This window comes from Ursus americanus, chromosome 9 (genome assembly GCF_024610735.1).
Source record: "Ursus americanus isolate L20-20 chromosome 9, mUrsAme1.1.p, whole genome shotgun sequence".
Classification (NCBI taxonomy): Eukaryota; Metazoa; Chordata; class Mammalia; order Carnivora; family Ursidae; genus Ursus; species Ursus americanus.
Genome location: NC_142135.1, coordinates 18,939,771 through 18,956,674, shown reverse-complemented (window position 1 = coordinate 18,956,674; position 16,904 = coordinate 18,939,771). Strand labels below are relative to the sequence as shown.

The 16,904-nt window shown below is 41.4% G+C and overlaps 1 protein-coding gene across 1 annotated transcript in view; it reads right to left on the bottom strand.

Moving 5' to 3' along the window:
* Positions 1 to 10,533: 10,533 nt before the first annotated feature.
* The window catches only part of MRPL13 (mitochondrial ribosomal protein L13), a 46,786-nt gene continuing 40,415 nt past the window's right edge, over positions 10,534 to 16,904 (bottom strand). The window contains exon 7 of the mRNA XM_045805728.2: positions 10,534 to 10,822. Within this exon, the coding sequence (XP_045661684.1) occupies positions 10,801 to 10,822 (22 nt within the window). The 3' untranslated portion in view covers positions 10,534 to 10,800. The remainder of the gene's footprint in view (positions 10,823 to 16,904) is intronic.

Genomic DNA, 16,904 nt, shown 5'->3' with positions numbered 1-16,904 from the left:
GCTCATGGCCCCTGCCCTGTGTATACCGTGCTGCCTGTTGGTGTGGATCAGAGGGCGTGCAGTAGGGGATGGGAGGAGGGGCCGGCCTTGAGACCTGATGAGGAAGTCTGATGAGCAGAACTTGATGATGGATGGGATAATGGGGGAGGGTCACAGGAGGAAAGTAAGAATGGCCTCAAGATTTCAAGTTTGGCAGATGGAGAAAATGGTAATTTCACTAAGTGCAATAGAAACTTGAGGAGGAAGAGAGAATAACTTTAACACGGCACATTGGTTTTTGAGGGTTTTCTGCTTTTTCCAGAGTAAGTACAATATGAACAGACAACAGGGATTTAAGAAGAACAAAACAGGGTGGGATCATTTGGGATGACTAATTTAAGCTACAACAGCCGGGCAGGACTTAATCTCTTTGGGCCGTCCCCAACAGAAGGGCTGTTCAGATGCAGAGTGGAGGTTTCCAAGGTGTGAACCAAAATATTTAGTTTTAAAAAAATCATAACTTCTTCTTCTGATTTGATGTGACCTTGGAAACACTGACACAAAAGGTTCATTTGTGCTAGACAAGCTCAGAGTTCAGAGAATTCCTTTACTACAAGGTCCTGGTTCTTCTAGACTCTTTGGAATTACTCTGTCACCAAGAAAATTTAACTACATGAATAAACTTGCAATAGTTTTACATTATGTATCAGACTGAGTAATTTGATTATACATGTGGCTGACATGAGATATTCAACTGTGTTGTTAAATGAAAAAAGCAAATTGCTGAACAGTATATGTGATATTTATTTATTATTCTGCTCATCTATCCATAATGAAAGATTGGGGTGAATAAACTCCGGACACTTAACCATGGTTATCTTCCTGTGTACAGAATTGCAGGGAACTTTCAGTTTTTTAAAGTAAAGTATTAATTTCACTGAAATGCTGATTTTTGACATTTCTGTATTGCATGAAAATATTGTGCAACAAACGTGCTCTTAGAAGCTTAAGACTTTACAGGAAAATCACAGAAGATTTTAAAATAAAATTCTGCTTTATAAAAACTACCTTCTTAATATCCTTATCATAACTAATGACTTGGAACAAATGAAAAATGAGTCATTTTGGAATATTTAGAAAGATCGTAGACAATGATAATTTTAAAAGCAGAATAAAAGGGGCAGGAGACTAAATGCCTTACTAGGAGCGGTGGAATGATTTGCTTATTTTGGTAGCATTTGGAAACGCATAAACATTGGTAATGATTTATTTTTTCTCTGTATCTTGCTAACTAATAAAAAACATATGCTGGCATGACTTACCATATTTTGTTGTTTGTTTCTTTGTTTAATCGCATTTTATCTCACTGATTAGAAGAGATCCATGACCCACGTGGTGAAATTCAGCTTCATTAACTTAAGCTAAAAGAAGTTTTATAATGAAATCCAGAGAAGTAAACATACCTTTTCTTTTCCACATCTAAAATGAATGTTATATAGTAACAAAGCAAAACTAAGTGAGAGCGACAGAAAAGAGAAGCGTAATTAGTGAAGACATTTATCTCCATTTTTCATTCTCCTGTCATCTGGCCCAAATCAGTGAATCCTGATGAAATTATATTCCTGTTATGCACTAAAAACCATGTCACAAAATCATTAACTAGCTCAGCTTTCACTGTGTGGAATCATTTCTATTTGAATGTGTTACTAGATGTATTGAAGAGAAGTCAGTTATTGGAAAATTCACGTGTTTTCCCTTTACCTGTCCTTTCTCATGTCCTGCTCACATTATGCCTGTGAACTGGCAAGTTTGGAGGTCGACAGGATTAGACTTCACAAATTGAGTTCTTTTTATACTTTCCAGCTCTCCAAGTAGAGGGCCACTAACTAAACCTCCATTGTCCGCTGGCTGCCTGCTCATATCCTTGGAACGCTGCCAACGGCTTCTATCTCTGATGCCACCATCAAGTGTGAGCATGGTTTATCAAACCAGGACAGAGCCAGCTCTCGTGACTGAGAGCAACGGAAAAGCTGGGAAAAATGGATACAACTCAAGAGCTGACTGTGCAGGGAGCATTAACTGTCCACATTCTACAGCTTTGGGGATGATTACTTTTCTTCTCCTGAAATACCTACCGTTCCGTATCTGTGTGTTTTCTAAAGGAATTGGAAATATACCTGCACAGCTAAAGATAGCGTTCAAGGATGGGAAGTGACCAAAGGGACTATGAACCCAGTAGATTGGCAGTGTGGAAATAGGCTGATGGCTTCTGTTGTCATATTTGTAGACAGCTGAACGATGATGCTTATGGTTACCAGGAAGACCGTGGCTTGGACACCATTTTTGAATCTTGACATTCACTTGGTTTTTGAATTTTTATTCCTATCACAGCAGGCACTGACTACAGCAAAGGCAAGTGTGTTTGGAAGCAAGCACCTGCTTTGTTACTTGATAGGGATTATATTATCTTGGACTTCTTGTCCCTACTTTCTTTCCTTAACTGATTAAAGTCTAGATTTCTTACCTTCCTGACTCCAGTATCACCAAAGACACACTTACATCTAGTGTACCAATAATTTCCTATTGGCTTCTGTGTTCGAGACTGGCTGGCCGCTGCCAAAACTGTATTCTCTTCTTCTTGAGTACGAAATAGATTTTTATTGCTCAGACCCCCTCAGTATGGCTATATCACATGTTGTCAACCGATGAAATATGCATGTGACTTCTGAGTCAAGAGAGTTAAGATGTGTGTGTGTGTGTGTGTGTGTGTATGTTGTCTACTTGCTTTTTTCCCATTTGCTACCTGAATGCAGAGGATGCCAAGGTCTTTTAGGAGGCTGGAGTCATACAATGGAAGGTGTTTGGGTTCCAGAATGACTTTGCAAAAGGCCAGTGACTGATTAGGAACATCTGCATTACGTTGTTTCATGACCAAGAAATAAACTTTTATAGAGTAACAACAGCCCAGAAATATGTGTGTGTATTATATTAGCTAGCATTGCCATAGCTAATATAGCTGCCGTTACTCATGCAACAAATATTTATTATAGACTATGGGTCTATTATGTGCCAGACACTCTTTTAGAGGTTTCCATGAGCCACACACTGTGTTAGGTGCTGGGATACACAAAAGAAAAGACATTCTCTGCCTTTAATAAGCTCAACTCCTCAATGGAGAAATAAGCAATTATAACACAATAAGACAATGGTTGTATTGGGTGTATTACATGGGACAGAGATAACAAGGGAGAAGAAATGCCTGGAAAGAAGAGATATATGAGAATTGGTGGAAATGGGATTGGTAGAGGATAATTGAAGAGGGTTTATTCCATGACATAGAGGGATGAGGACATGCTTGTTTGGCAATTACCAATGGTTAAGAAGGACTGAACAGTAAAGTCCTACAATAGAAGTAGATGGAGATGAGAATGGAGAGGTGGGCTTACAAAAATCTCACAGAGTCTTATAAGCCTTACTAAGGTCTAGATTTTAGGCCAGGTGATGGGAAATCACCTAGGTATTTTGTTTTGGGCGTGATACGAAGAAACCTCTGTGTTAGAAGTATCTCTTCAGGCTCAGTGTAAGGTTGGATTTTGGTATGTGTTTGCTCGGGTTCTTTTGGATGAAACAAGGATTTCAGGGCAGTAGTTTATTTGAGAGGTGATCCAAAGAAATAGCAATGAAGAACAGGGCAAATGAGACAGGGAACGAGGGAAAGCCAATATAAAGATATATAATCAGGGTCACTGCTGTAGGCTGTGGGGATTCAGTGCCTTCATGCCCTTTGACGAGTGAGAGACTATTTCCTGAGGTATTCTAGAAGCAGTAAGGAAGTTAGCATGGCCAAGCAGAAGGAGCAGAAGAAGAATTGCAGGAGATGAGATTAGAGTGGTCGCTGGGGGCTGGATTGGCCTATGGGCCATGATATAAATGTTGGCTTCTATTCTGAGATAAATGGAAAGTGTGGAGGTCATTTGAAACCTTCAAGAAGCAATTTTGGTAGAATGGCAAAGGCAAAAGCTTGAGAGAATTGGAGAGAAAAGGAGGGGCTAAAAAAATGGAGATAGCAAGTATATTCCACTCTTTGGATGAGTCTTATTGCAAAAAGGAGCAAAGAAATAGGGGAGTGTGTGGTGCAAAAAGTGGGGTCAAGAAAAAAAAATTTTTTTTTACTCCCTTAAGAAGACTCAAATTTGTTTCCTTTTTCTTCTAATTTCACTGTCTTGGCATACTGGGGGGAGGGAAGCCTCAGGTGAGTGCCCAGAGGTTTGGTTAAAGGATCAAAGTGCATCACCTCTTTCTTTCTCACTCTGTTCAATCTGTCAAAATTTCTGCTGCTTCTGGCTTAAAAAAACACAGAATCCAACCTCTTCTTCCTTTTGCACTTTGGGTAAATTATATATAAAATATAAGTATAAAAATATAATTATAGAAATATGCACTTCCACGCCAACTTCCTTTATGTCCAAGGTAGCAAAATACCTCCCAATCCCTTGACTTTTCCATGGAAGGCATCAGTCAGCAGGACACACAAGCATGACATGCACTGGGTGCCCCCACACCTCACACAAGCAGAGGTTTGAAATTTGCTTGCCTGGTTAAGCTTGCTTTCTTTCTGCCTTTCACCATGAGAATGGGCCTCGGGTAGCCACCGGCCCAAGGACGGCCAGAGACATGTGGAATAGACCGGGACCCAACTGTGGCTTGAAGGCAAGGCCAGTTCCAGTGGCTGAACTCCAGCCAACTTGCACACGCAGGAGAGGGGAAAAAACAGATGATCGCTTTGGAGTGGTGTTCTGCAAGAGGATTGTGGCAATAGCTGACAGATCTCGTACTTCACGCCTACAAATATAACTTCTATATAACCTCTCTCTAGGTAACGTATTCTGTCTGCTGTCTGCTGTCTGCATCCCTTCACCAGAATGTAGACTCCCGTGTGCAACTGACACCAATTCCCACATGTGCTTTTTCTTTGTGGGACACTGATCAGTGTCCCACAGATTCAACTCAATTCTGGCACTATTTACTTGGAGACAGAGCCTACAGGCTAAGGGCTCAGTCCCCAGCTCAATACTAATGACAGATCTAGGTTGTCCCCTCTGCCTCCTGACCGGCTATAAATCAGAGGTTTGCATGCCACCCTCCTTGGGTTTGATTAATTTGCTAAAGCGACTCACAAAACTCAGCCCATTGAATCTCTAGATCATCAGCTTATTACAAAGGGTATTAAGAGGATACGAATCAGGGGCGCCTGGGTGGCACAGCGGTTAAGCGTCTGCCTTCGGCTCAGGGCGTGGTCCCAGCGTTCTGGGATCGAGCCCCACATCAGGCTCCTCCGCTGTGAGCCTGCTTCTTCCTCTCCCACTCCCCCTGCTTGTGTTCCCTCTCTCGCTGGCTGCCTCTATCTCTGTCGAATAAATAAATAAAATCTTAAAAAAAATTTAAAAAAAAAGATACGAATCAACAGCTAGATGAAATGACACATAGGGTGAGGGCCTGAACGCAAGAGCTTCTGTCCCCATGGAGTTTGGGGCCTGGCATGTCAATGTGTGGATGTATTTTGGTTCACCAACCTGAAAGCTCTCAGAACCCTGACCTTTTGGGGTTTTACGGAGGCTTTATCACAGAGGCTTGATTGATTAACTCATTGGCTACTCTCTCAACCTCCAGTCCCTCTCTCTTCCCTGGAGGGCAGAGCGGAATTGACGGCTCCAAGCCTGTATCATGTGATTGGTTCTCCTGGCAACCAGTCCCCATCCTTAGGTGCAATCCCAAAATCATCTCATTAATATAACAAAATACATCGTTACCACTCTCATCACTTAGGAAATTCCAAGAGTTTTAGCTCTGTGCCAGAAACAGGATGAAGTCCACAAATATATACATTTCTTGTTATAAATCACAAGAGCATACCATGATAGCAGGAAACTTATTCCCATATCTATTTCAAGCACCTAGAAGAGTTTCTGGAACATAAATATTGGTTGAATGGCTGAATGAAATACAGCAGCTGATCCTCAGTTAATATAGACTGGAGAGCTGGCTGATTAATCACCGCCTCCAAGGTTTTGACTTCGGGTCCAATTTTCTGAAAGGATACACATATTCACATTTCTCCATGATTTACTGGCTCTCCATATACACGGTGCTGGTAACGGTGCATAATAATGAAATAACTGGTAATATTTTTCTCACAAGTTGTAAAAATATTTTATTTGGATTTTGTGAATTTGCCAAAAAGTCGAAGACAGTTGCTTATATTATACTCGACATTTTCTCTAAATACCAAGACCTTTTTTAGCTTTGTGATGGCAAAGGAAGATGTCTGATGGTATCATCATTTCAGAGCATTGATTCTAAACGATTTAATACAGTCTGACCAGCTGGAGCCCCACACAGCAAACTATAAAGCACAGGTTTGCACTTGAAACAGTAGGGTCTTCTACCGGCCTGTTTGCAAGGCTTTAATGAGTATTAGCTTTGGAATTGAGAAGTGAGGGCAGTAAAAGCAAAGTTAAGCCTTGAAATACAGATCTGTTTGAAATCAAAGAGTTTCTCATGGACCAAATGGCATGGATACAAATGTGTGTTTCCTTCTGAGGTCCTGTTTATGCTGTCTTCGTGTGGAAATGTATCCTAAACCTTCTTGGTGGCCAGCCTACTAGAAGTTGGGGCGCGGGCGGGGCACCCGTCTGTTTTACCAGTAGCTGATCTCAGATTTACATTCTTCTAAGGTGAAGCCCCGAGCGGTCGTGATGCTGCAAAACTACTCAATTCTCTTATTTCAGATTTTTGGGAAGAGAGAGAAATACCATTTCTCTGTAAGGGCCTGTATTTAAGTTGAAATGTAGCCTTCATGTCTGTCTTGGAAAGATCGTACCTTCTTAAATAGGGTTCTATCCAATTCAAACTCAGCATTGTGGCGCTTGGCAGCAGAATCCCTCCTGGGGCTCGAAGGCTTTGCAGACTCGAAACCTGCTACCTGTTCCGCCGGGAAGTTTTCAGCCAAGGAGGGACGTGGACATTTAATGTTGTTCTTGGCTACATGGGTTACTAACCCCCTTCTCCAGAAGAAGGTCAGAAAACAAATCATGCAGCACAGAGAAAAAAAGATGGGGCACAAGCACAGCGACAGTTCCGATCACGGCAGTTTGCATGCACTTTTTTTTTTTTTTTAACCTCCTTCATCTAAATTAAACCTTACAGTAAAACGAAATTCTGCTTTGCAACCTCTTTTAAAGATGGCAGCCTTGCTTCCTTATCACAACCCTCGCCTCTGGCTCAGCGCATGGCCCGGTCTGTCCCAACCGAGGGACGTTATCAGTCTCACCGGTCCTAGTTCTTTGTATTCACTTTGTGAATTTGGAGTAGGAATTGGGAAAGAAAAGGGCTGCATTCTGGGTCATGATGCCTTTAAAAGGCCTGCTGGAGCGCCTAGCTCTATCTTGGCCCACCTGCGAGGAGCTGCTCGAATCCCGGAGATGGCCCCGCCCCGAGATGAGCGCAGGCTGTCACACCAGCACCACGGCGCCTACGAAGGAGGCCTTCCCCTCTGGGGCTCAGACTCCACGGGGCGATGGCACCGGGCTTGAGCACAGTATCTGCCGGGGTTGGGGGAGTGTGACCTCTCAGGACCCTGCAAGAGTCAGCCTGACAGAAGGAGCGGCCAAACCCGCGACTGCAGTGAGTACGGCCGTGTGCCCGGCGACATGGCAGGTGCGTTCCTAAGAAAATAATTCCTGGAAGGCGGAATTGTGCACTCCAAAGATGACAGGGCTTATGGGAAAAAGGGAGTTGGGGCAGGAAGCTCACACCTTGTACGTCTCGGGATGCAAGAAAACGACCATAATTTTAAACATAAGTTCCTAATAAACATTATAGTAAATACGGGATGTTGTTTTGACAGGACACGAAGTGGGCTTATGGAGGTGTTTAGAGTGAGGGGCTGTGGAAAGTGGGTACCGGAGGGGGATGGCTGCGGCGGACTGTCCTGGTTTTCGTTCCTCTGTATTAGCTTCCCACAGAAGTCCAACTTTTCCTGTTTTGTTAGTCTCCCCCCCTCATAAAGGAGCTGTTCGGGTGCGCCCCCAAGAGATGAGATGACGCAACGTGCGCTCACGCTGCGTCAGATTTGGGGTTATCTTCAACCCACAGCAAATGAGTGCTTTTCAGTTTTCCGTCGCCCGGAACACAGGTGCTTCTTGGGAAGTGAAGATCACGCTCTTGCTCGTGCGTTTTCGGCGTCGTCTCCCGTGTTCATCGGTGTGCTTACTGAAGGCTGAGTGCCGGCTGCAATAGCACCCGCTCGGCTCAGGGCTTTGCAATCCGGAGTCAGGACACTCCCCTGGGTTGAAAATACGGTAGGCAAGGCACTCGGGGAAAACAGAGAGAGGTGTTTTCTCTTACTCTACCACTCACTCGTATGTGCAGCTGGGTGGTGGTTTTCACGTTTGCCTGGTGTTGGCTAATAGTGCGAAACTGCATATGAACAAATACAATTTTGGTTTTAGTGATTTGATTCCTTATTTATCTGCATCAATTTGCACATTACACATAGCCATTATATATATATTATTATATATGTTATATACATATATAATTCCTTCCCACAGGATTCTTGAAATAATTACAGTTTCCTTTTTCTGTAAGATCTTATTTTTTAAAGTTCTCTTTTGTTTCTTCTATTCATTTCAGTCATGACTTCAATAGGAGCCACGATTCCAGTGGTCAGGCTTGTCTTCCTCCCTGAGGTTACTGGGTCCCCTACAGCGAGTTGTGATTTCTGTTTGGCTACTTGCGGTTGTGCTCTCTTAGGACACGTACGGGCCAGGCTGTTAAACTCTCGAGCAATGGCAAAAGGGCAGGCTGTGGAAGGTCTAACAGAGTCCGCTTCGGAGGGCCATTTACGGGGTGCAGAAGCCTCCCTGCTCTGGTTCTTTCCATATGCAAAGTGGAGTTAGCGACTAACAGTGAGGAGGAGCAACTCGGTCCACCAATATAGCCTTTGTTTGGGTCTAGAAGGTTCTACAGGGTCAGACGGCCCCTCCCCCCCAAAGGGGCTCTCCCACAGCGAGAGTGAGGTTTATGGTGATCAGTGTCCCTACTCTTACTGAATATGATGATGACTGGGCTCAGTGTTATTGTAGAGCACGTTACTATGCTCTCAGCTCTTCAAATCCTGCAGTTTTGTTAGAAACCAGGGCTTTCTTTAGTGAGCCTTTCTCAATGAAGAAATATGTGCCAGGCATTGTCTTAGGTGTTCAGGCTACACCAGACTAATTTCCTCTCTATTAGAGCTACTGCATCAGGGGCTGGAGGCTTATTTCATCTTGACTCACACCTACAGTTACCACATCACAGGGAAGGGAGGGGGGAGCTTCTTTTTTGGTCCAACAGTTAAAATAGTACTACTTCCTTGCAAATGGTGGCTGTTGACCTGCACCAGGTTGTGCTTGCTTTATTACAGAATTTGTGATATGTAGACATAAACACTCACTTCTTCTCAGCTCCAAGTGGCTAAGTCCATGGGCTTTTGAACCAGACTGTCTGGACTCAAATTCTGACGGCCACTCAGCAGTTCACTTCTGTGACCTTGGCCAAGTTACTTGTTGCTACTTCAGCATCTCTGTTTTTAAATGGGGAGGATTACAGTATGTACATTATAGGGCTGCCGTATGGATCCCATGAATTTATATAAAGCTATTGTGTTCGGGACGTTGGCAGATGCTTACTAGCAACACTTCCTCTTTTAGTTACTGGTTTCCCATACACATACTTACATCACAGCACATACAGAGTTGATATCTGCACCTGTGATACCAGGTGCACTTATTTACGAGTCGATCTATAGCTCCGTTCCACTCTGCAGAAGGCTGTATATGCTCTTCGGTGGGGCAAGAGGTGCTGGGGGGAGACATGTGTGATTTCTGTTTTCCCAATACCTAGCACTGTGCCTGGCAAATACCTGTCTGCTGAGTGAATGGGAAAGGTGGTCTGAAACTCACTCCTTGACTGACTAGGGCAAGAGAAGAAAAACAAAAACAAAAACAAACTCCCACAAAAATGCCTAAATACAATGGCTCAGCACCTTAATTTCTAAAGAAGAGATTCTGCTAGGGATATTTATCTCAGCAGTCCAATCTAAGTGCCCAGCACAAAAGTGACTGGAGCCAACAGGAGAAGATACAGAGACATTGCGCAGGGGTCTGCGAATGGCACCACAGGCAAGGCAGGGAGATTTCCAGGGAGCAGACAGGCAATGGTTTATTTTGGTGTCATGGAGACCAAGAGGCTACATGGGAAAAAGATGATTGCACTTTGTAAATACCTCAGCGCAAACCTTACCCTTCTGAGCTGGAAGGATGAATGTACTGTGGAAGGTTAGATAAAACAATCACTGAAAGGAAACGTGATGGTGGGGCTTGTTCTCCCCGGGGCGGGAGCAGAACAGTGATGGCAGAACTTGAGGGAATCCGCACCACTGGGCACTTGTCGGCAACTTTACCTGCAGTGCTACCTAGGGTTTGTGTTTTTGTTAAATGAAAAATTGGACAGTTAAACAAGTAAGCAATTTTATTCTTATCATCACTTACAACATTCGAATTGGACTACATCATAAAAGAATTCTATAAAATAATGTATTTTATTGCAATTTCCTATTGAAGGAGTATAACCTCCTGACCTTTCTCCACAAGCTTTCAGCACCCACGACAAGTTCCTTGTCAAAATGCAGCGGCTGTCTCACTCAGCCTGTAGCTTGGGAGAGACTCATCAGAAGGAGCTTCAGTCACCGCACAGCTCTTTCCTGCAATTTTCATTTTCCTAGAGTCGATAATCTTCAGGTCTGAAAGACAAAATCAACATTTATTTCTTTATGAATCATCATATCATTTTCTCCTGCCTGATGAAGGAAGATATATTTTTCAATTTAAAATGAAAGTAACTGTTCATTGAGAAATTATCTACAAACAGTAGATTTTTGGTGAAAAACACTAAAGCCAAATCATCATGAAGCGACAATTCCCAAGCTCTTTCGAGACTATAAATATAGGCTGCCTTGTGCCTATGCATCAAAGTAGTAACTTAAAAACTTATATTTGATTTCTGTTCTATATATATATATATTTTAAAGATTCTATTTTTTATTTTTATTTGAAGAGATAGAGACAGCCAACGAGAGAGGAAACAGAAGCAGGGGGAGTGGGAGAGGAAGAAGCAGGCTCATAGCGGAGGAGCCCCACGTGGGGCTCGATCCCAGAACACCGGGATCACGCCCTGAGCCGAAGGCAGATGCTTAACGACTGCGCCACCCATGCACCCCTGATTTCTGTTCTATTTTTAAATATACTTTTTTAAAGACTTTTTCATGGAAAGGATTGCTATGATCTTTAAAAATCCATGTAAGCATATGGATTTACCTAATCAAGGCAATTTTTGAATGAGTAATTTCCCTATTTATATTATCATGCTAAATTCTTTTTCATTATGATACATATGTAAAATAAATGTAAACACCAGGCCTTTGATATTTTAATTATATACATATAACTGGTCTTTTCCTCATTCATGCATTTACAGGATTAATCATACCTGAAAGTTACTTCAGTAGTAAATTACCAGTAGTAAATTAAAACAAAAAGCACTTTTTTAAAAGGAAATGTTAAATCATAACAGTGGAGAAAATGAAGAAACAGGAAATTAAAAAATGCAAAAAATGTTAGAGTGTCCTTTTATCTTTTCCACAGGTGTATTTGTAGGTGTTGAGCTCACATGGAATTTTCAGAAGGAAGTTTGTAATCAGTAAATGAAATCGATATTTTTGAAACAGCTGTAAAAATATTTGATAAACTCTGAGTTCCTTTAAAAAGTAGATGAACTCTGTTTGCCCCGAAATAACTTATCTAGTCCCTTTCTACACTCACAGCATGTTTTCTTAAACAGAATACTCACAAGATACCAGATAGCTCAGCTATGAAGACCAACAGTCTGGTGGCTGAGTAAACAAGCTACATTACAATTTAAAGTTAATATTTGACTCCGAGGAACACAGGCTCTGATCTGGGAAACCAGCCAAACATGCTTCACCGTATCAGCTGTTCTATAACAACTGGAGGAGAAACTGCAGAACTTTGTCACTGTTTCTGAAATCTCTTTCCAAATGTAAAAACTGCATCCAAAGTCTGGGAAACGACCGTGTGGTCTGAGAGCTGAATGTGGCTCCAAAGTGCATCCTTTTAATCTTTGGCATGTGGCTCAATTCAGTGGAAGCCGTTCCCAGTCAAGAGATACCAGCACATTTCAAGAAACCACTTCTTTTGTCGAGCTGGTTCATGTAATCAATGACTCTAGGGTGGTGATGCCATCAGAAAGGAATCTTCCAAGCTAAGGTCCTAACAAAAAGTCTCTGCAACTCCACTCAATAAAACTAAACGTGCTTAGTCACAGTCTAGCTCTTTCCACACCAAAGGTTAATTTATTAAGTAGCAATGAGATGACAAAAGCACCTTTTAGTGGGATTTACAAGTAAACTTGGAAATGTGTGTGAAGGGTGTGATCTGTGATGTAAGGTATGTAGTAGGTAGTGACCTGAAAGCTTTAGGGGGCTAATAAGGCCCAAATCTGTTTCAAGATTTTCTGGCAGGAAGTGAGGAGGATGAAGAGGGCTGTGTCAGAGCTGTGGCAGTGATGACTGAGAAGAAAGGACAGGTTCAGGATTTAAGAGGCAGAAAAGCACCATGTTGGTGGGGAGAGGGTGGGAAAGGACAGGGAAGAGGGATGGGGCCAGGGAGGTGGAGGAAGAAGAGCTACTAGAAAATGAGGATTTGGGGATGATTCCTGATTTTCAGCTTGAAGACCTCCGTGAATGGCAAGGCTGCTGATCTTTCCAGACTAGAGAATACAGGCAGAGGAACAGATTGGAAGGGAAGGATCTTGGTTTTGAATATGATAAAATCTGGACACGACAGGCAGCTATCAATTAGGATGTGGAGTTTAAGAGAAAGGGGGAAAAGGGAAAGACATGTCATGTCAGAGTCTCTACCACAGCTTCCTTCTTTTCCATCCCACTTCTGCATATCCAGTGGCCCTGCCTAAAAAATCTTCAGTAGTCCTCCACTGCTTTGTCAAAATCCAAACACCCTGGAAGTCAATATATAACCCTCCACGACACGGCCTCAGCCAACATTTCTGAGTTATTCTTTCTACACCCCATTTCTTTACATTCTGGTCCCGCTATACTACTTGCTACTGCCCAGATAAGAACTGCCACATCTCTCCACTTGAGTTCTTGAGCTTTTTTCTGCCTGGTAGACTTGACTAATCCTTCAAAATCCACGTCAAAAATCACATCATCTGGGTGGCCCTCCACGACCTTCCTTTCTAACTTAGGGCTCCTCTTCGTGAGACTGCCAGAGAATATCATGCATACTTCTGTTACAGTGTTTCTCAAATTATACTTGCCTTTATTTATGTAAATAAATGCTGTTATTTATGTAAGATGGGCTGAATGTTTATTAGACGCCGTGAAGTGTACTAACTACTTCACATGCATTATCTCATTTTATTCTCATAACTACATTGTGAGAAGGACACTTTTATCAATCCCATTTTACAGTTGACAATACTGAGGCCCAGAGAAGCTGGATAATTAGCCTAAGGCTGCACAGCTAGGAGGTGGATGGCAGGGACCTAGTGCAGACCTCCTGACTGCAAGTGCTTGCATGCGCCGTTATCCTGTCATCTCCAGTAGGCTGTTGGTTCCTTTGAAGCCGGGGTCCCCATATAACTGAGCTATGCTTCCAGCAATGAGCACAGGGCCTGGCATATGGTGGATTCCTGTAAGATATCTGTCATTACAGTACAGTCACTGCCTTGAAAATGCCACTTGGTTATATAAACTCATCCTTTCCTTTTCTTATGGAAAGGAATCAGGATCTCTTATGGATAGTTAATTTGCTTCCAGGAGGGGAAAACAGTATCGTGGCCAAGGGACTAGGTATTTTAGATGTTGGCACAGCCAGAAACATCAACTTATACTGAAGGCAATTAATGATATTAGATGGCGTTCAGGGGGTGCCCTTGCGGGGAAAAATGGTTTTCACAGTAAATACGGTTTTATTTCTCTGCACGCACGCACACACGAGAGCAGATACACATACAAGGCATTTACACTGCTTACCTTCTTCCACTGAAAGAAAAGCCAGATAAGAAAGGGGAGGGAGGTCTATTTACCCAAGTGCTTCTCCAGCTTCAGTGGGTATACACATCGCCTGGGCTCTTGTGAAAATGCAGATTCAGATTCGGTGAACCTGCAAAGGGGCTCACGATTCTACATTCCCAACAAGCTCCCATGTGCTGAGTGCTGGCCCACAGACCAGAGTGACTTGGCACGGGTTCACCTGAGACCTCCCACAGCGCTACTCCTAAGACCGAGGGGAGGACTATCTGAAGATGCTGAAGAAGCAAACGAAGTAAATTTCTCAAACTCGCTATGCCTAAGAGAAGGTCACATACTTCTTCCTTCAGCTCGAGGTGATTCCATTTGCTATACAGTATCCTTTGAAGCTCTTTACCCACGAGAGGACTTTATTAACAGGCAGTTTTAGGCTTTTCTGATACAATAAAAAATAATTTTAAATTACGATAACATGTACTGAGGCCACTGGAATTCCTCTGGTATCTATCATCAAAGGAAGACTAAAGATTAAAATGTAGTTACTAGATTAAATAATTTGTAAAAGCAAGACACCTAGCACCTAGTATATTGCTTTTCATCGTATGGATGCTTAAACGTTGTTTTAAACTTTAATGAACTTAAAGGAAATGGCTTAATCCTTTGCTAGAAGGATGATGAGTATATTTATATTCTATGTTTGCCTTCATTCTTTGTCACTGTTTCAGTGCAAATAAAAAAACCTGAAATTTTAAAATAAAAGATAATCTTGGGGCGCCTGGGTGGCACAGCGGTTAAGCGTCTGCCTTCGGCTCAGGGCGTGATCCCGGCGTTGTGGGATCGAGCCCCATATCAGGCTCCTCCGCTATAAGCCTGCTTCTTCCTCTCCCACTCCCCCTGCTTGTGTTCCCTCTCTCACTGGCTGTCTCTATCTCTGTCAAATAAATAAATAAAATCTTTAAAAAAAAATAAAAGATAATCTTATATAAGGTTAATATTTTTGTAAGTAACAGTATTCTAAAATCTCAGGAAATCTCTGAAGAATCATTTCAAATGCTGTTACAGTAAGCTAATCTCTATTAATTTTTATGGAAGTGTTTTCCTTGACAAAAATAAGTTATAGTTTAACAAAATTACCACAACCTTTTCTTCTTATATGTAATACAAAGTATGCAAAATTAAATATATCAGAGTTACACTAAAGCACGGAGTGTTAAGAACAGTTTCTATTTTAGCTATAACTATTAAGCAAGCTTTAAGAAGGGAGAAAAGACCAAAATATGAATTTACCATACTTTGTGAATTAAAAGTCAATTCCTCTTTGGGGAGATAAGATTCCACTCATTCATTCATTCATTCATTCAACAAAGATTACTGAGTGTCAGGTCTAGCTGTGGGCACTGGGAACACAGCAGCAAGCAAGACAAAGGTCTGTCTTTAGACAGTGCGTTTTCTCATAGAGGGGGCTGCACACACAGACATACACACACATACGGACACTTTGACCTCTGAGGGGAAAGCTGAAAGTGTTAAGCTTTCATATATATACTTAGGGTAATTTGGGAAGAATTAGCCCACATAAGACTTTCCTTAATACTTTTTCTAAACTATGCTAAAATTACACACCTACTAAATATCTATAGCAATAATTCATTTTGCACTTAATATTTGTCACTAGCAAAAAACTGCTTTCAAACTAAACTACAGCTTTAAAAAAATCACTTTTTTGAATGAGGAAATAGAACTTAAAAAAGGGCTATCTGAGCTTTAGGAAGTATTCTATGGTACTTGTAATTGCTCAGAAACTTGAAAGTTAAAATCATATCACATCTCACAAAATTCTCAATTTTCTACAGCAAATCCTTTGCCACTGACATCCCTATGCAAAATGTTGCCACTCACTAAATAAAACAGGCAAAATACTGCCACTCATTAAAATGAAACAAGTACATCTCAGAAATTCAGAGATTCAAATTCAGGACAAAAAAATGACAGAGGCCAACACATTTAAATTATGGGGACATTTCTATAAAGAATTTATCTTTTGACTTGAGGAAAAATCTTTAGGGAGATTTAGTTTTATTGTAAAATGAGGGGACAAACCCATTTGGTTTGTGAGTAAGATGAAATATAAAGCTAGTTAAAACACATAGTTTATGTGATGGGTCAGTTAGACACTTATTATTTATCCCACTAAGATAATTTATTTTCCAGAAGAAAAAAGCATTTGAATTTCAGCTGTGAATCCATGAAATTGTATATAACAAGTGTAATAAATCCCCAAAATATTTTATTCTCCCTTAGGTCTTACATCTTTTCACTCATAAATAGTATTCATTGGTATAATGCTTATTCCAACAAAATATTTAAACGAGAATAAAATTTGGACAGTGGAGTAATCTTAACAATAAAAGGTCAGTTTGATTGAGTTTTAAGTCATTGTACTGATGAAACTAATTAGAATAAACAATCACAGGAAGTCTGGTGACATTGCATACTCCTTGAACTAAAATTCTTTGAACTAAAGATGCCAGCCGTACAGGAAATCGTGAGGCAGAAGAATGGTGCCTCAATACTCATTTCTCTAGGCACTGTACCCATGTACCAAAACCTGGTTAGAAAAAGTTCCATAGTGCTTTAAAAAACAAACAAACAAACAAACAAACAAAAAACTAAAAGGATTGTTAAAAATATTTTTTAAATCAACTTATTGCTTTTTTCAGTTAAAATAAATAGGAATTGCTGTTACGTTCGA